Raw genomic sequence first — 21,923 nt, forward strand, 5'->3', positions numbered from 1 at the left:
AAAGGTGAATTGAACCATTATATAATAGAACAGAGAATTTTTTTTTAACTATTTATTAACAAATATTTGTTTTTTTATCTAGATATATTCTTTATGTCTTCCCCTTGTATTTCCTGCCTCACATGTTAAGATTCGATCAGCTGTTTATTTTGTACTTAGACTAAGGTCTTCTGTATATCAATAAATCAAAATTTGTCTTATGGTAAAACTATTTTTGTCTATAGTGCCCTATGATATCTCGTATATCGATATACGTTCATTAATAATGAAGATACTGTGTAGTGCCCTTTTAGTAGTTGCTTTGTTTGTTTTTTCTATCTGAATATATTCGTTATATCCTCCCCTTTCATTTGCTGTATTTCATGTTAGGATTCGTTCAGTTGTTTATTTTGAACTCAGCCAGAGGCCTTCTTTAAGTCAATAAATCAAAATTTGTGTTTTAGTTAACCTATTTTTATCTATAGAGCCCTATGACATCTCGTATGTAACTATACGTTCATTAATAATGAAGACACTGTGTAGTGAACTTTTGGGTAGTCGTCTTGTTTGTTTTTTCTATCTTAATATATTTGTGATATCCTTCCCTTTCATTTAACGTATCACACGCTCTAATCGGACCAATAACAAAGGAGATATGATGTTATTACCTCTTAGGAATGCCGCAATGTGTGTTTTTTCTGTCACAACATATTCGCTACCCCCTCTCCATTATAATGATGCTTCATACGTCACGATTTGACGAACTATTCTACCCCCATGACAAAATGCATAAAAAAGGAGCAGAATGAGCCTTAGTATTTTCTTATGGGATTTTACATGGGAAATGAAGCAGAGACGGTATAGCGACAGAATAATAAACAATCAGAATGCCCACTCTGCTTGAAAAAATAAGTACGCGCATCTCGTTCGCGCAGACGAAATCAGCCATGTTTTAAACGGAACCAGTGCTGTTCAGTGACATTTTATCTTGTGTGCATAGACAAATTAACCCGGTTTAATTTATTTACGGCAACTACAGATATAATATGCACTATTTTATTCGTAGTTTTAGTTGAAGAATAGATTAAATTATTTCAAATGTCCTAAATTATTAATCTCTAAAAATTTAAATTACAGTTCTGTCGTAGCTTGTCACAAATTTCTCAATTCGAGTCTATGGTTCCGTTTAAAGGCGGCATCTGAGAGTGGGCACTCTGATTGTTATTTATTAATTAATATTAAAGAACATATTCAAGAACAAATCAGACATATCATTGGGAACAATAGAAGTATGAAAGTATTGAGAAAAAGACTAAGAACGGGGACACAGCAAATAATAAAAATTAAAGATAGAAATGGTCATATGGTCAATGGTCAACCAACTGAGAGGGAACCCTTAAAATAGTTGAAGACTTCTACAAATTGCTGTCAACACAAAGTAAATAGCAAAAAAGATCAAGTACATGAAATAATAACAAGGAAAGCATTGTCAACCAAGGATTAGAACTACTACTGAAAATCACAATAGACGAAATAAAATTAGCCCGAAGAAAAGCTAAGAATAACAAATCTTCAGGCGAAGACTGTGTACTTACTGATGCAATAAAAATCGGAGGCACTTGCCTTTGGACAGTAATATACCCGAGAAATGGCACAATGCTGAGGTAACTCTATTGTCCAAAAAAGGAGATCTCCATGAATTAGAAAACTACAGACCTATAAGTCTTCTTAGTCACCTATATAAACAAGAATAGTAACGAATCGTCTTAAGAAAAAACTTGATTTCTACCAGCCAACAGAGTAAGCGGGATTTTGTGCCGGATTTGAAACAAATGATCACCTAAATAACATTAAAACAGTAATAGAAAGGACTATCGAATACAATTTATCACTCGTTCTGGCTTTTGTAGATTTCCATAAAGCCTTTGACACGGTAAAATTTGACAAAATCCGAGAAGCACTACAAGCATGCCGCATTGACTACCGATATGCAAGGTTAATTTACAATACATACAAGAACTGTTCTGTTCTGATTTCAGATGACCTAAAGGCTGCTAGTGATATGTTGAATGAACTCGATTGAGAGCGAATGAGAGCAATGCTGCACGTAAAGTAGGTCTAAATATTAACTACCAAAAGACAAAAATGATAACCAATTTATTTCCGAGCCATCCTTTGAGGGTAGAAGACGTCGAAATTGAAATTGTTGACAGCTACATATACCTTGGACATACGGTAAAAATTAGCAGAGATAATCAAACTGCTGAGTTGCTAAGAAGAATAACACTGGGATGGACAGTATATGGAAGACTGCGTGATATTTTTAAAGGTGATATACCTATCAGCTTAAAAAGAAGAGCCCTTAATCAGTGTGTCCTGCCTGTCCTTACATATGGAGCAGAGACACTTCTAACAAGGACATCTACACGAAAACTACAAGTGACGCAACGTAGATCGGAAAGATCATTGTTAGGCATAACGTTGCGAGATAGGGTAAGAAACGAAGAAATCCGTAGAAAAAGTGGTGTAGAAGACATTATAAAACACATAGCCAAAATTAAATGGAGGTGTGCAGGACACGTCGCTAGAATGAAGGATAATAGGTGGACCAAAAAAATCTTGGAGTGGAGACCGAGAGCGGATAGACGAAACCCGGGAAGACCACCCACAAGATGGACTGACGACATAAAGAGGATTTGTACCAACTGGAATGCGGCAGCGCAAGATAGATCTGAATGGAAGTTTTTCAAGGAGGCCTATGTTCAACACTGGACGACTATGGGCTGATGATGAGAATGAGATGATGACATACAAGAACGCAACTATTTCGGTGACACTACATAAAAACACGGATCATATCCCAATCGACACAGGAGTCCGACAGGATGATACCTTATCGCCTAAACTGTTTACTGCAGTACTGGAATATGCTTGTAAAAAACTGAATTGGGAAGAAAAAGGCCTAAACATTGACGGTAAAAGATTAATAAATTTGAAATTCGCAGACGACATAGTTTTGTTCTCAAACAACCTCAAGGAGATATGTACAATGCTACATGAACTTCAGTTAGTGTGTGCCAGTGTCGGTCTTAAAATAAACATCTCCAAAACAAAATTCATGACAAACCTAGTACCTAGCGGAAATATCAATATTGAAGACAACGAAGTAGTGCTGGTGGAAAAATACATATACCTTGAACATGAAATAAAGATCACAAAAGACAACCAAACATGCGAACTGCGAAGAAGAATAAATCTAGCATGGGCAGCCTATGAAAAACTCAAAGACATGTTTAGAAGTGATATACCAACTTAAAATGTAAGACGTTTGACCAATATGTGTTGCCTGTGATGGTCCCGAAACTTTGACACTGACAATGCTTTGACAATTGAAAGGTCAATGCTGAGTATATCGCTTTATGACCGAGTTAGAAATGAAGAGTTAAGACGAAGAAAAAGGAGTTAACGATGTAATTTCCCGAATTGCCACACTGAAATGGAACTGGAACCGGACACGTCGCCCGAATCAGTGATTATATATATATATATATATATATATATATATATATATATTATTCTTACAAGTAAGGATGACTGACTTTGCTTTTACATTTTCTTAGTAATTTGTTTATACACATATTTTAGTTGTGAGATAAACTGAATATAAATATTTTTCAGACTCCTGTGGGAAAAGGACCCTTACCAGAATATGAATATTGGCATGATCGCGAAGCAGCGCTAAGTTCTATAGTGGAGCAGTTAAAAAAACCTCTTTTAGTGAGAATTTGTAATATTCTTGAAAGAGCGAAGTCTCCAGCAATCGATAGTTTCCTCCAGTATCAAATAAACCTAAAGCGACATTATAGTACGGCTAAAGATAATTTTAAATTCTTGTCAACCATTTTTAGATTTCTTAAGGTAAAGTATTAAAGTTGCTTTTTACAATGTTATGCTAGTATGTTAAGTGTTTGAGTTATATTCCCAAGTATGTTTTGGGAATTATATTACGTAAAAGAAAATGCTAAAATTTTATGTAAGAAAACACAAATATTTGATTTCTATATAAATCCTTTCTATTATAATTAACCGCTACAGCCAACGTTTGTTATTTCTTTATTCATCTTCTATTTAATCATGAGATCCATTCTAGATTTCTGAAACCCTATACTAGCTTGTATAGGTCTATAGGATAAGTACCACATATATTTGGAGTCACTAGAAAGTCTCAGAAAATCGTTTACTGGCTACAATCAAATGTCTCGCAGTAATGTAATATATTTTTGACTGTTTTAAGCTCTCTTCTACAGGGTCTGCAGTTTAAGTATCCATGAATTGGTCCAATTATATGCAGATGTACCTTAACTAGTGTGTGTCCACTAAGGAAACCTACTAAATATATGGGTCTAAACATATTCTTGCATGTTTCCGCAGTACTTTAGCAATATAAACGCGTGCCTATCCAATATAATATTTTGCGATGTACTTGACAGGGTATATTTTCCAGTTGTAGTTATATTGCCCTTAGATCCTGGGGTTTTTCGGGCCGCGCACAATGCTTTTTTGCACTTCCGCAGCCGGCTCTAAATCTAAGTATTCTGTAGTTATTGGTCTTCTGGAAAGATCACCAGTTCTTACCAGTGTGATAATATTAAGTTCCGTCATTCTCTTGAGTTTCTCTTAGTATTCCCACAGTAGCTTAGAGTCCATCTTTGGGCATAGAAGAACCTCCGTGGCTGTTTGAATATCTGTGCATATATTAATCTGCTTCAGTTGGAAAGTCCTCATGTTAATTTCTCCCACACAGTGCAAAATGGGAGAAATACAGAGGTATATTCTCCTAGTGAAATAGAAATGTTTAAATTTCCACCACTACTATTGTTTTATCAACATTAAATAGACAATGGAGTTATAAGAACGGCAATATGTATCAATATTGCCCTAAACTTAGTATTCTTTGTTACAAGGTGGTAAAATTAAAAAAACTAGTTGGACAGTTTCAAGAAACAATGTAATTTTTATGAAGACTTTATTTACTGCGGAGTATGGATTCCGTTTTCGTTGTCTTTGTTTAAACCTGGAATTTCTTAAAAACCTCAAAGCATAATCTAAAATTCTTTGAATTTTAGATAAAGAAGACTATCGATGGAGTAAATTCGATAGAAAATTATCACTGGTGACTGTAATAGCAAGAACAATTTGTTCTTCCTCTTTCTGGATCTTCATTAATAAATCCGACTAAAATTAAGTTGTACTCTTACAAGGCTAGGTGATTCTAGGCATGGAATGAAATGAAGGGCCTGACCACCATATAGAAGTATGTAGAAGTTGAAGCGGGCTTTGACCATAACTTGCATAATCGGCAGGGTTCTGTAAAGATGCCACATGATGCCAATTAAGAATAGGGACAATTTCTTGTATATCTCACTTAATTAACTCACCAATCTATAAAAGTCTTCCATCAACTTGGTAATAAAGACAACTATGCCAATGTTATCATGGAATCTGACTATGCATACACGGCTTCAAATATTATTATGTCCTCATAACTCCTTTGAATACAATTAATTAAGTTAGCCAGAAGAACTGCTGCCTTAAGCTCCAAACGAGCAATAGACGGAGTGTTTAATGAAGCAACCTTGCACTTAGTGCTAACCAAAAATATTGCCAGTGGCCTCTTCAATCCGAAAGTAAACAACACTAGCATAACCTACTTGAGAGGTGTCACAAAAATCATGTAACTCGATGCGAGATATATCTTTTGAGCCCAAATAACGAGCAATTTTAATATCAGCTAGATTTGCTAACTCAGTTTTAAATTTTGTCCAAATTTAAGTAATCTCGTCGGATAAGATTTCATTCCAGGGGACATCAAGCTCACAAAATCTTTGGAGCAAAGGATCCGAGACGATCAAAACTCTGCTAATTTCAGACAAAATGTGTGTCGTCTTCAAGAGCAATCAAAAGCGACTTAAGGAGGACTTAATCAAAAGGATTCCATTTTAACCTCAAAAATTTGATGAATGAAGGTTCATCCTTATTAAAACGATAATATGAGTGTTGACAGCCGGACGCAGAAATATGGGTAATTAGATCAGAATGATTACTAGCCCATTGGTCAAGTTCAAAACCTCCCTTTTTCATAACTGCGATTAAATCAGATTAAAGAGTCAAAGCCAAGTTTATATTATATGCTTCCAGTTATTCATCGGCTATATAAACTTGTGTTCTTAATGCTTTAGTTACATGAGAAAAATTCTTTTCTCCAGAAGCCGCTGGTTGATTTGGACTTCCAAAAATTCTACCCGATTTTAAAATAAAGGGAGTGAGCTCTGCACTAATTAATATGTCCATAGGACCAGGTATGTGAAACTTATAATATGCCAATTTTAAGGTTTGCAGATGTATCAATTCAGATTAATGCGGAATTTTGGCTTATTTGAACGTACTTTAGGAAGAACTATGGCTTCAAATGAAAATGTTAAATCGACCTGTCCACACGGTTTCATTGTGCATTGCACTATACCACTGTTTGCTGCCATTGATATTCCATTGAGACCTTCAACAAGGATCGAAAAATTCCTTTTTGAAAGTAAAAGACGTTGAACACAAGATTTAGAGACAAAATTTGCCATAGAACCGTATCAAAAAGAATACGTATTATGGCAAAGTTACCTCGAATATATATCCTTTATTTCAGCTTTACAGGTTGACAATAAAATGAAGTGATAAGTTGCTTGTAATACAAGCAGAGCTGATGTAAGTATTTACAAGGGTATTGGTAATAGAAGAACTAGTAGTCGGGTTGCAGCCAAGTAATGGCTTAACAGAGGGATTTTTATAGGTAACCTGAAAGTTTAGTTTCTGTTGAGGAGCTGTATGGTTTGATTTTTTATCAAAGTGCAATGTAGTGATGTGGAAATCTGCAAACACGACATATGAGATAATCCACAATTCTTCATAAAGTGTGGCGAAACTAAACAATTAGCGAAAATTTTATGTGGCTTAACAAATCTCTCTTGAGGTAATTTAGAAAGAAATATTTTACACTGATATAAAGTATGAGACAAAGAACATAAGATGTACTTAGATTGCTCAACTGAATTTGGACTGGTTTCCACCAGAAAGCTAGATATGGGTTTTTTTTATTGTTAACCTGTTTTATAAGCCACTTTGGATTATATAAGAGAGATAACAAGGCAGTATACTGAACAGACCTCAGTGCGATGAATTGCCTATCTATAAAAGATTTATTTGCCTATAATGGCAATTCCTGGCTAAGGCTATGTTTCAATTTAAAATCGGTTCTGTTGTTTGCATCTAATTTATTAAGAAGCATGTTAAATAGCAAAAAATCCCAATGATATAAAGCAACTTCATTATGCTGAGAGCAGCAACATTTTCCGAAAAGACATTTAATAGTTTTCTTAGTTCATAGGAATTTGCCTTTAAAATTGAGGAAGCATTAAAAATTTCATTGTAATAACGACTAGCTAAGATATGTTTATTTTAATATCCATTTTCCAATTTTTCATATTCTACAAGATAATTGTACTCAGTAAGAGAAATACCTTTGATTAAAGCTAGAGGTTGTTTGCCCAAAGAAGTAAAATGATACTAAAATTTTTTCACATTAGATATATCATAATAAAACAATATGGATTATAGGTACTGTTAAACAGATCATAAAAGGTAGACCAATCCATATAATTTCCATCAAAGTGAGGTATTGCAAGTTTTGGAAGATTTATGATGCTTTTACGATTTGAATGATTGAGATTATCTTTAGTATACATATTGGCCGGTTGACAAGATAAGTCATTCAATAAAAAATTATATTTTAGTGACAAAACTACATAAAATGCCTTATCAGCATTTAATCTCATCTTATCATAGGAAAAAAATTCATCTTCATTTATTAACTAAATGACAGTGTTACGATTAATTTGAAATTTGTCATACGTCACACAGTAAATTCTTATAATGCAAAGAGAGAGCATTGTTTTAGTGCGTACCAAAAACTTTTTAAAGACATTTTATAGATGAAACGGATCAGTTATATCAGAAATTTACATGACCTCTTGGTTGTATTCGGGGCCTGCAATGTCTGTTATCGAGCGTAAAATATCTTTATAGTGAAATATTGAGACTTATTTACAGAAGACGTTTGTGCAAATCTGACTGGATGAGCGATTTGTGTAAACAGCCTTAATTTGACACTACTGTTTCTAGTTTTTCTTTTCTAGTAGTCGTACACTTTTTGATACATTTCAATTAATTTCAACACCCAAAAATATGCAAATGCTTTGTGATGTAATAAATAATTATGGTCTTATGCCATGTATATACATCAGTAACGTCACGAGCTCCCTTTCAATAATACAGGTGTCAACGAATTTGTTAATAATAGAAACATCTCAACTCAATAAATGAAAATTAAACAGAAAAGGCGTCAAAAATATTCTCACATAAAATAACAGAATAATTAAATTTTAAAGATCACGAAATGTTAAATAATCTTTTTCTCCAGACAGCAAAAAAATTAAGAGAGGATGGGCAATACCTAAAGTTTTTTGATAATTAGATAAAAAGATGGGTTTTATATTAGAAACCAGCTGTTTGATTTTTTTTCGTTTTAATTAAATGACTGAAATTGTGGTTATTGTGTTAATCCGTTTCTCTTACCATTTAGCTGCTAACTCATAGTAACGACTTTCAAAAAGTTACGGAATCGATACCTCAATTAATGGAAGGTCTTCAACTTATTTGGGTACTATCAGGATACTATAATACTGATGAAGTTATGGTTCCGTTTATGGAGAGAATAGTGTGGTGTCTATTAGAAAAGGTCAGAAATTCGTTAAACAATGAAATGTTATTCAGGTAAATATTATATATTATTATATACACACTACATACATTATATTAAAATTAAAATTATATATATATATATATATATATTTTATATCTATATATATATATATATATATATATATATATATATATACAAATAAAAATAATATGAAAATATGCCAACAGGAACATTTATATATTCCTCTACTTACCACAACATTGACTTCGTCGTTATCAATAATATCTTTATTAATTGTCCGGTTTGAAGTGACAGTAATATGGTTCTATTGATTCCTATTCAAATGCAAAAGGTTTGACTAATTTGTGCAACAACGCCATAATTTGTCGCTTTTATTTCATCAGAGAAGTAGTATGCTTTTGGTGAAAGTTCCAATCGTTTGCACAATTTGATAGCCCAGAGGAACAGAAAATGATTTTGTTAAATCGTTTTAGTACCTCGCTATCAAAGAAGATGGAACCACTTTGTGCGAATCACTCAAAATGGGTAGTATTTTGGAGGCACTAGTTGCCACCCTGTATTCATAATAATCCAGTTACCAGCTGAAGTCCGTTTGAAGAGGTTTACTCTCTGGACACTGGAACTCACTTAAAGCATGGGTGTATGTTACCTGAAGTAAAATTTAATTAAAATATTAAACATCAAATAATATTATCAACATTATGTACTATCTTCGGTAACACAATATATTTTAAAGGGTATTTACCCAAATATTTTGGTGGCTCAGGCATGGTAACCTGTATTTTAACCTGATGATGGAACTGTTGTTCCGAAAACGTTCGTGTTTTTAATGTAGCCCTTTTAGGGTTTTTATAAAATATACCCATATACAAAGATTAACCTCTTGTTGTGATACGTGGTATACAGCCAGCTGCAGGAATTATTTTCCTTGTGGATTTCATAATAATCCCTACATGATATAGTTCGTTGACATCAGATTGCTAAGGAGCTTTTAAAAACAGAAAAATATAATAATATTGCCTCGTCTTACTAATTGACTGAATTAATTTTTGAAGTTGGATAATAAGAGTTGGCATCCCAGTAGCGGTTGATGTTCCGTCTCCTTATAATTTAATTAGTTAGTTTTTATATCTGTAATTTTTGACGTTCCTTTGGTAGATTTGTTTTCCCTAAAATATCTTCAAGAGATTAAAATATTAGTTCTACTATGTACATTTCTGTTGAAGGTCGACAATTGTCATTGTTATTTGGCTATAATATGGCTATAAAATTTACCGTTAGCTAATAGAATAATCTTGCTATTATTTGTGAATCCTTACCAAACCAAACGTGAGCATTTACACAATGCTATGGTAAAAAAATAAACATTCTATTTAACTCTCGTCGTATATGATTTCAAATTAATAAAGTAATAGATTTTAAAATTATATCTCAGGACAAACTAGTTGTGAGTCAACCCAGTTGGTATATGTGGGTTTTTGATAAACAGTGTACTGGATTGGTATTTTGTATGACAACCCCTAGAAATCATGAGCACAAATTAGTCTTCATGTTCATCGTTAACTAGACACTAAGATGTATCCCGTACAAATAGTTACCAACCATCCTTTCTGTGGGACAAAATTACGAATGAAACATTAATTTATCGTAGCAAACATGTGGGTTTGAGCATTTATGAATATAGTGTTTGGGTTACAAAATCTTTTATGAAGATATTAGTAATTAATGGAGATAGTGGTGAGCTCATTGAGGCACCTTTGACATCATACATATCCATGCTGGATATTGTGTTTGGTTTACAGAATATTCAGGATTTCGTCTATAAGAATGTTTGTTAAAAATATAATGATGTCAAAACTTACTAGGATATCTGAGGGTGAGATAGGATATTGTTTATGAAGAGTGATATAAGGAAAATAATTTTGACAAGTGTGAGGTATTTTCTACGAGGTTTTGTAGGGTTTTAGTTAAGTATGGACAATGTGGTATATTAGGTACATGAATGTTAGGTATACCATATATTCAAAGTGCATAAGTATGAAAGTAAGTTTAATATTAATTTTTCTAATAATAGTAATATAGATACTGCACTTTAAAATAGTACGATTTAAGTCAACTTGTTTTAATAAAATGTTGATATTAAGAAAGATACAGAGTGTTAAAGTGCAAATTTAAAATATTATTTTTCGCTATAACTTTCACGTTTGTAAATATTTATGAATAAAAATTTACAATTGGATTCTTTTCAGTAGGAGAAATTATAATTTTATACATGCTTTGATCAAGCTGATAAAGGGCGCTACATATGTGGCATAAACTTGCGCTTAACTTTTTTGCTCTTTAAGTTAGCTCTATTTATGTTAAAAAATATTAAAGACACATTATTTTTACAAAGAAAAGATATATTATAACTTTAAAGTTCCACCGTTTTCGAGATAATCGCATTTTATAAGTCAGCTGCATAATAATTCTTATTTGTGGTGATGTTTGTGCGGTAAAGCACTGAATACCTGTGAATAAGCATAATTATCACTTTTTTCTTATTAAAACAACTCAAAGATAATAATGTAACATCACAAAATGCTTTGTTATGGCTGCTAAATGTCTTATTGGAGAGAAGCTTCTATCTTCTTCTTTAGGTACCGTGTCCATATTCAGAAGTTGGCCGTCATCATGTTTACAATTTTCTTTCTATATCACTTCTATAAGCTTGTATACTAGCGTTGTGTTACTTTTTCTCTATTGTAAAATCTTGAGGCCAACGTCACGAAAGAAGCGCTACGAGACGGCGTCACGAGCAGCTTCACGACATAACGGTCTTCACATCGATGTACTACTGTTTATTATTTCGTTCCTAGTCATTATTTGTTAATAAATTCCTTTTAAACTATAATCAAATTTTATTTTTAAACATCTTATTTATTTTATACATATCACGACATTGTTTTATTGACCATACAACACAATGGAAATCGCTGTGACATGTTACACGTTTCCACCTCTATATTCATCTCACAGTAGGTACGAATTGTTTTCATTGACATTAAAAATTTCAAACGAAGTTCTTAAAGAATAACCAAATAATTAATAAAATGGTTTTTTATTTTTTTATTTTTTAAATTAAAATAAAACATAAATGTTGTTACAGGATAATTATTTCTTACTGTTCTGCCACACATAACATAATTAAGCTCGATGTTCTAAACAGTACGGTTTGTGGCACAACGAACAAGCAGAACTCGTTTTTTGATCCTTTCCACGAGGACAAAAGCAGCATCTAACCTTTTTAGGCAAACTAACATCAAAATTATCTCTTTGATGTACATTAACTCCTAATATTTCGCTAATTTTTACACGTAGGGTTGTTGGCAAATTGGTAACTTGTAGTCTTTCCCTTAAGTGCAATTTAATTAATACAGTTGAAAGTTCTTTTAAAAATGTTTTTCTATCGTGTCTTCGGTCATCTTTCCATTAAGGATTTGCAAGTGAAAATATAACCATAGCATTTATTCCGCTAGTATCCAACATATTGACAAACATTCTGAGAGGCCAGCGTCTAGTTTTACGTGAAGTCGTGTAAGAGTGACACACCTGATCAAAGGTGTCTGTGCCATCCTTTGTTTCATTGTAGGAATGTACAAGGTTTGGTTTTCCGGTCAAGGTGTTAAGTGATGAATCAGGATGCAAAGTTGATAAAAGTAGTACCACTTTATTTTCCTTTGGAGTGTACCAAACTAGCGTTTTTTTTTCTGTCGAAAGCAAATATGCGCCTACCTCTTGTTTTTATGTATACGGAGGTATTTCCCGTTTATTTTTTCGCAACGTTCCGAGGATTGTTAGCTGATAATGTTCCAACATTTGTTCACTTAGAGGTATTGATGTAAATTAGTTATCCATTGTTATATTACGGTGAGTACCATGTATTGGTTCGGAAAGTGTTCTGACATAATATGTAGGAACTGACTCATTATTCTCAACATCAACTTTTCCAACGTATGGAATGGCATTTAGCATATAAAATGTCTTCGAATCATTTATCATCATTACTTTCATTCCATGTTGATCAGGTTTGCTTGCCATGTAAATTCGGAATGGACATTTTCCACGAAAACTCACGAGTTACTCATCAATTGTACAGTTCTCATAGGGCGTGTAGTATAGCTTGCAATTATCATTAAAAATGTCCCATGTTTGGCGAATATGGGTAAACTTGTCAACCAATTTTCTAGCATTACTGTCTGTTTTGTCGTCAAACCTCAAGCAAAGAGCTAAAAACTGAAATCTTTGTTAGGGCATGGTTGCCCGAAATAGCCCATTGCCATATTTTATTTACCAACGCTCATCTAAATTACAATTTGAGACTCGTAATGCACCAGCGAGATACAGCAAACCAATAAATGCTTTGACTTCTGTGTTGTTGGTTATTTTTTAACTAACTCTGCGGCAAGCCACTCCCTAAGAATTTCTTGATTTGTATGCAGCACAATAATGACTACAATCTCTTGAGAAAATAGTAAATTCCAAGCTTCAACAGGGCTACTAACATTTCTTGCTTCATTTTTTAGACCAGGCAAATGTAAAACGATGTTATCCCTTCTTGGGCGTCCTTGTCGTGCTGGTGCCTGTGTGGTCCAACGATGATCATTTTTTCCCAGTATACTGGCGATATTTCTTTGCAAGGTATTGGGTTCTGTTTGTTCTCCTTCTTTATTGTCGTCACTTTGTTGTTCGTTATCAGTGTTAGACTAATGTTGAGGTACATAATCATCGTCTTCATCTGATGAGTCTCCAAAATCATCTTCGATGGTCTCCGGTTCATCTTCATTCGCCCACAGGTTTTCATCCTCTCATTCTAATTCTTCTGTTGTCAGTGGACGCTAATATTTTCTCTTAGAATCTGTCATACTAGCAAATAACAAAAACCACCTCAAAATTTTAACACACTTTAACTGCACACTGGGGTCCGAAGTACCCACAGCTCCACTAAAAGCGTCACAGCAAACTATACAACAAACTTACGCGGCGCAGCGACTATCTCTCAACGTAGTCGGCTCTAAACTGAATTTACGTGCAAGGGATCGCCAAAAGACGCAAACATACGCAAGTTACATTGAACGATTCATGCGCCTGGTTTTTTTAGACCCCAGTGTGCAGTTCCAGGGTTAATCAAACGTTTCCTGATCGACTAATAAGTACACGTGGTATAATGAAATGGCCCGCTAGATCCTGTGACTTAGCGCCTAACGATTTCTTTTTTTGGGGTTTTCTCAAAGAAAACATTTATAGGCATCAGTTTGAAAAGGCCACAAACCTAGTCAAATTAAGGGCAAAAATACTTTATTTCTCTGCAAGCATCACACCAGCCCTACTCCAAAACATGAGGAGAAATCTGTATTCAGATTTAGTTACTGTTTTGCACAAGCACGTGGAATATTTGAGCCCTTAATTCATTAATCTGCTTTCCCAATTTTTATTTTTTGTTAGGTACATTTTACGTTGTTTGTAGGTTCTTAATTAGGTAATATTTATGTTTAAGTTTGGAAGAATTTTATTGTTTTTTTTATTTAAAAGTACAAACGATTCTTATTCTGATTTTTTTCTTCTTTTTTGTCTTATTGTTATAAGCTTTGTCCATAAAATTTGTACAATTTTTATTTACTTACGGCTAAAAAATAAAAAATTAGTTTTAGAGCTTTATAATAAATATACTCTAGAGATGGGATTGCAATAAATCTTAATTCCTATGATCAACAAAATAATGCTTTATCTATATAATAATTAAATTTACTATCAAATTAATGATTGAATATCAAATTTATATTTTATTAATAACTTAATATTTACTCTCACTTTGACGGATCTGTATTTTGTTGACACGTTAGCAGGTGGCGCTAGCACTAGCAAACATAATTTATTGAAATATGTTAATATAATATAATTTGTTTAAAATATAAATAATAAAATTACTTTATTAAATGTTAAAAATATTACTTAAAAATATAGAAAACATGGTATGAAGCTTCGCGCTAGTCTACAGTGCCAGCTACTGTACCTACCACCTTTTTTTGAAGGCAGTTTTGATGCCAGTAGTCACCCCAATGCATTAAAGGAAATTTTAACATACTAGGCTGATATCACGAATGCTTTTGATAACTAAAAATAAGTTTTGTTTCTATTAATCAGTGATTTTTGTGATATTTGGTTTATTAAAGAAAAGCAGAAAATGCCGAAGCGTAATAATTTTTTCTAATATGGATATGAGAAGGAATATTTAAAAAGATACCCAAACAGGCTACAACCTAATCACCAAACCTGTAAACATCTCTTTCGGAATTTAGGCGAAAGTGGTTCATTTCGTCCTAAATGTGACAACTTAGGCCGACCGAAAATCATTACGCCTGATCAGGAAGATGAAATAATGGTTCACGTCGACGATGCGTAAGCATTTCATCCTTCCAAACTTAAGGAGAAATATGTGGTTTATGCAAGATGGTACACCACCACATTATAGAGAGATGGCAGTGAGAACATACTTAAATACCAACTTTCCTTAACGTTGGATTATTCGTGTTAGTCATATTCCTTGGTCATGTGAGCATTAATATAATTATTTAATTTATAAAAAATCCCAAAAGAGTACTTATTATTATAGTTATAATACTTATAATAAATACTGCAGCAGTTTCTTTAGAACCAATGATGCTATTTAATATGAGACGATCTTTTATGGAATGTATTGACAAATGAATTAAAGAAAATGGTGGATATATCGAACTAAGTGTTCCTTGTCAAACAGTTTATTGTTATTTAGTTTAACTATTTCTTAATTTGGTTTGTGAATAAAATGTTTTGATTATGACTTTAATTTAATATAAAACGTAAAATGTTTGATGTAAAATCCAATTATTCTGCTATTTTGTCAAATCCTATTGCAAAATTATCCTGCTGATATATTTATTTTATTCAATATTTCGTTAACTATTAACTTTAATAAAGGTATTTCATTTCATTTTGTCTATTTTTCTTTCGTTGCCTGGAGTAATTGCGTTAAACCAGAATTATGCAGTTGATTTGTAAAATGCGATTATCTCGAAAACTGTTGTGTTTTGAAGTTATTAACATGAATACATTTTTTTTGTTAAAATAATGTATCTTTAATATTTTTTATCACAAATACCGGTAACTTAAAGAGCAATAAAGTTAAATGCAAATTTATGCCACATATAAGGCATATGTGGTGACCTGTATCAGCTACGTCAAAGTATGCATCAAATTATAATTCCTTATATTCAATAGTATCCAGGTGTAAATTTTTGTACATAAATGTTCCAAACATGAAAGTTAAAGCGAAAAATAAGATTTTAAATTTCCACTTGTATCTTTCTAACACCCTGTATCTTTCTTAATATCAACATTTTATTAAAGCAATTTGGTTTAAATCAAATTATTCTCGATTTAATCGTATTATTTTGAAGTGTAAAATCTACGGTTTCTTTTTGTGCAGTTACTTAAGGACCACCCTGTATATACATATATATATATATACATATATATATATATATATATATATATATATATATATATATATATATATGTATATATATGTATATATATATATATATATATATATATTAAACTTAGAGCTAAGATTATTATTATTATAAAAATTAATATTAAACTCACCAGTCTTCCGGGTTGAACCGCGTCGATATCCATTTTGCCGAGCTTTCGACATCCTCTCTGATGTCTTCTTCAGGGCTTCCGAGGTCTCAGTCTCCCGAGCCCCCAGACACTACTACACTCTAGTGTACACTAGTTCACTACTACTGTAGTACTGTACTCACTAGTTCACTACTACTGTAGTACTGTAGTAGTGAACTAGAAGTGACTAGTGAGTGTAGTAGTGTCTGGGGGCTCGGGAGACTGAGACCTCGAAAGCCCTGAAAAAGACATCAGAGAGGATGTCGAAAGCTCGGCAAAATTTTTATCGACGCGGTTCAACCCGGAAGACTGGTGAGTTTAATATTAATTTTTATAATAATATTAATCTTAGCTCTAAGTTTAATTGTACTAACCGCGGAAATCTTTCCGAACATTATATATATATATATATATATATATATATATATATATATATATATTATATGAATTGTATGATTTTACGACATCTTTTTATTTAAATAATAATAAACAAATATATTTTATCCAGACATCCCATTGATATGGTAAGAAAATTAACCAATGATGCCAGGGAAATGTTAGAAATGTGGCAAACTGCCTATTTAAAAACGAGGCAAAAAATTGAAGATTCCGGAAAAGGTCAACGTTGGGAATTTGATAAGAAGAAACTTTTCGGTGCATCTAATTACATGGCTCGTGTTTGTAGAGACCTGAATGAAGTGGCTACGGTAATCTCCTTTAGTAAATATAATTTTTTTTAACGTATCACAAATACTATTAAGTTCTTAGTATACTAATTAACTTATTTACTCCTTCAATCAGGTTTTGTATCATTTGTCTAGTCACAGTTGAGACGTAATTTAAATTTTTTCAAGAATTGATAATTAGAGCAAGTTATTAAGCCACTTTTTGTGATCGTTTTAAACGGGAGTGTGTTCCAATCTTTTTCTATAAGTATTTTAAAGAAAATCATCGGAGATATTTATCGATGTACTATATATATTAAGATGCACTATTCTCACCTCTCATCCTTCTTTATATCTTCTTGAACACTATGAGCCCATCTAGGCTCCCTTTACTTCTTTCTAGCTGTTTGACTTTTCTTTAAAAGCATCTTTCACTTTATTGCCTACCTTGCCCATCTATCAAATTTACTTGTCTTTGTTAAAGTTGCCAATATCAGACTCATTATACAGCTCTTTTAATTCACTGTTTATACTACTATTTCGTTTTTTTTCCGTTTTTTTGGTATTTTTTAAGCGTTTAATTATCTTTTTAACTTCTTTTTCACTATAGGTTTCTACTAATATATCATCATGTATAACAAGAATATCGTTAACATTTTTAGTAGTTCTAAAAATTCCCTTCCACTCAGTAGTTCGCAAAAATGATGATTTCCCCACGTGCTTATAATTTTCTTTGTATAACGTATTAGTTTTCCATTAATTGGTTTTTCATATAAATTGAAATACTGAAATCCCTTTCGTCTATACTACTTTTCATTGTATTTTTTTCACATAATGTCCATTTTCTTATTTGTAGTGTTGATTAAGAGTTTTAGTAACATTTAATTTCTGTTGTATAATTATCTTCAGCTACTTTGATTCACTATTCATCACATACGTTCTTACTAATTTTATTTTTATCTTTTTAGATATAATTTTCTCATTAGCTCTATCACTTTTTTTTGTTGTTCCTTTGCATTTTTGAGATCGAAGTCTTTCATTATTTATTTTATGTACCTACATAGATTTATGATGTTTTTGCCACGTAGCTTTTATATGTCAGATGTTAATGTTCCTCAGATTTTCTTATTCTTTATTCTTCTTGCATCCTCCTGCAAGTTTATATATAACTTTGTATATATATATATATATATTATTCGTTGTAACTGTGTTCTCACTGCCATGTTTTCTCCATCGTAAATGTGTCTGTAGCCGTTGTCATTTGTCACTTCATGCTCAATAGGTCTTTAAGTTACTACGGTATATATATATATATATATATATATATATATATATATATATATATATATTTATACATATACATATATATATATATATATATATATATATATATATATATATATTTATTTATATATATATATATATATATATATATATACCGTAAAAATTAAATCATAACTATTGCTATATTGTTGGAAGTGCTTCTTTGATTTTCTTAGTTCTTCATTCTCTTTTTTAATGTTTTTTTTTTAACTTATACATTTATATAAAAAAACAAAACCACATGTTCTTTTTGCTGTGCTTAGTTTGAACAAATTGTTAACTTATCTAGTTCAATTTATTGTTTATACATCATAATCGTATAATGTCCATTTACTTACGTGTCTTTACAACTTTGTTATCACTGACTGCTACATATCTTTTTAAGGTAACACATGTAACAACTTTTCCATGCTTGTGTGGTTTTTTCATATTGTTCTTTTTAGATGAACTGATGATGCTTTCTGATTAAGAAAGCGAAACGTCATCAATAAATAGATGAAGTAGCCATCAACTTTGTCTTTTTTCTCCACCTTTTGACCGAAAAAAAACCCACCACTCTTCTGAGTGATCCTTAATTTATATATATATATATATATATATATATATATATATATATATATATATATATATATATATATATATATCAGCATCTTTCAACCCTGTTCACAGGCCCTTTTTCCTAATTTTCTTTATAGCCATAACTTTGGATTGTACCTCCAGCGTGTGGTTTATAAAATTTATTATTGCCTTTTCAAATCGTTTCAATTATTATAAATCATTTTTGAGCCTATTATAACATTAATAACTGTTTTTAGATCTTAATGTCAAATAAAAATACTTATTTATATGTTTTAAGTAATGTTGCATTTTTTTATTTCTTTTTGAAACATAATTGTAAACAACCAAATTAGTAATTTTTTATTAGAGTATCCCTTAATATAATCAATTTATTTTTATAAAGTGAGCATTAATTTTGCCTACTATCTATTTTGCTTTGTATTTCATAAACTGATACCAATTTCGCTTCTAGATCATCTATCAGTTCAAAAATATTTTTGGACCTGAGTTGAGATCTATTGTCAGCGATCCACAGAGTATAGACAATGTTGCTAAACGAGTTGATAAATTGGTCGTCCAGATTGAGAATACCGACTTTGATATTTTCGATTTAAATAGCAGTGAGAATTGGGAAGCTATCATGGGACATTTTTACAAGGAGGTGCGTCAACTTGAATTAGAAGGTGTCAGCTTTATTGACCAAAGCTTCAAAATGATTAGGTATGTACTTGTCAAATGTATTTTTAGGAACATTTTTAATTATTGTATATTTACACTAAGTTAGCCCTTAGTTATTAGCAACAGTTATTAGTTGCCAGCAATAGTTATAACCAGTTATATAAAAAATACCTTACATACAAAATTTTACAGACCAAATTGTTTCACTTTTCAAAACATTTCCGTACATCAAAGTAACTAAATACAATTAACTTATAAATTGAAGAATAAAAAAATTAAACTCCAAATTTATTAATGAGCAACATAATTTACCGAATAAATTGCAGAGAATGTCAAAATTGTTATCTTGGTCAAATTCAGCAGTGGCTTAAACAATGTCTCACTTAAGAGGTGACTGCAACAAGAAAAAACTTTTGGGCTTTAGTAGACCATCACTTAAAGGTAGGAGATACATTTGACTTTAATAATGAAAAAGTCTTAAAAGTTAACCGTTATAAAAACCAGCTTTTCTTTGAGATGCTATACATTAACAAAACTTCTCAATCTATCAATTATTAGACTGACACCAACCATTTGAGTAATATCTTGCAACATTTTAAGTAACACATATGTCATTACAGAATATTTCCTAACCTTTAACAAAACAAACACGTTACTCACTTAATATTTTTGAGTCTTTACCTACATTTTTGTTACATTTCTGAGTATGTCTTACATTTACTTACTACGAGGGTACCATCAGTTACATTTCATAGATCAATTTAACATGCTTCTTATCCTTACTATTGATTCTTGATCTTGATTCTGAGCATCCGGTGCATCCTGCTAGATAAAAAACGAGGCTCTAACTTCCGAGTGATTGCCGGTATAAGCAGTCTCCCATTTATTGACCAACGGCTTTGGGGATATGAGTTGGTAAGTGTTAGGCCACTCTTTTGTCCAGAAATTGAGAAATTGGTTCCGAAGGCCCAGGAACTATAAATTAGTCAACGTTATAAGGATGCAGAAAGCAAAAAAGAACTACTACATTAAAGGCCTCTTGGTACTCCAAGTTTTAATTGTCATAAATGTGTCATCATAAATTTAAATGTCATAAATAACTTAAGTCAAAACATTAATGATCATGAATCTCGGAACCCAAGATCCGACAGGAGAGGACAATCTCAAGACTGCAGGGCCTTTCAGGTAGTAAATATGCGAAATACTTGCAAAATACTTACACAAAACATCAAAGGCATGTTTAAAGTGGATAAAATACATAATACTATAAACGAAATGAGAAGAATGCTACTGTACATCAAGTCTATTATGCCGGAAATAACAATCCTAATCACTATAATAGAGTTGCGATCGTAGTCACAAAACACTTAGCTCAATCAGTAGTAAATTATATCGCTATATCTGACAGTTGATTAATTACTAACGTAATTCAGATCTATGCCAAAAAATCATCCAGTGATGAAGATAATTGGATAACAATGATAACACTCACAAACATCATTAATCGAAGACTCCAACATCTCACGGAAAAAATCATCGGGGAATATCAAGCACGGTTTAGGCAAAATAGATCTACCATTGACCAACTATTTACAGTTAAACAAATACTAGCCAAAGCATGGGAATATGACATGGACGTTTACAATCTCTTTGTAGATTTTAAACAAGCCTATGATTCAATAATATATTGGAAGAATTTGGCATGCCATCAAAATTAATACGACTAGTGTAAATGATAATGACAGAAACAGAAGCACAGGTATGTATTCAGGGACAGATCACTGATGCATTTACGATAACGCAAGGACTGAAACAAGGCGACGGACTGGCTCTAAAGCTCTTTAATCTTGTTCTTGAATATGTAATTAGACGGTTGACCGTGAGCGGAATTAACATACTAACAAACAAATCCACCCAATTCAGTCGTGTTCTAGTTCACCTACGAATCGGACGTGCCTATCGACAAAGCGAAACTAAATTAAACTGTATTCGTTTAAAAATTGTGTTTTTATAAATCGGCAGATTTGGTGTAAAAAAAAATCGGTTGCCTGTAAAGTCGGTTTTACGGGCGAAGATTTTACGTGACAACGTCTTTTTCTCGGTAGAATATTTATTGATATGAATATTATTAAATTGCACAATAGGAACAAGGAATTGAATGAAAATAAGAATTGCACAAATTTTAACTA

At 32.1% G+C, this 21,923-nt stretch overlaps 1 protein-coding gene across 1 annotated transcript in view; it reads left to right on the plus strand.

Annotated features, from left to right (window-relative positions):
- The window catches only part of LOC140442220 (dynein axonemal heavy chain 10-like), a 657,946-nt gene that overhangs the window by 58,741 nt on the left and 577,282 nt on the right, over positions 1-21,923 (plus strand). The window contains 4 exon segments of the mRNA XM_072533298.1: positions 3,658-3,897; positions 8,669-8,859; positions 17,019-17,217; positions 19,529-19,776. Of these exon segments, the coding sequence (XP_072389399.1) occupies positions 3,658-3,897; positions 8,669-8,859; positions 17,019-17,217; positions 19,529-19,776 (878 nt within the window).

The sequence above is a fragment of the Diabrotica undecimpunctata genome, chromosome 5 (genome assembly GCF_040954645.1).
Source record: "Diabrotica undecimpunctata isolate CICGRU chromosome 5, icDiaUnde3, whole genome shotgun sequence".
In the NCBI taxonomy this organism is placed as follows: domain Eukaryota; kingdom Metazoa; phylum Arthropoda; class Insecta; order Coleoptera; family Chrysomelidae; genus Diabrotica; species Diabrotica undecimpunctata.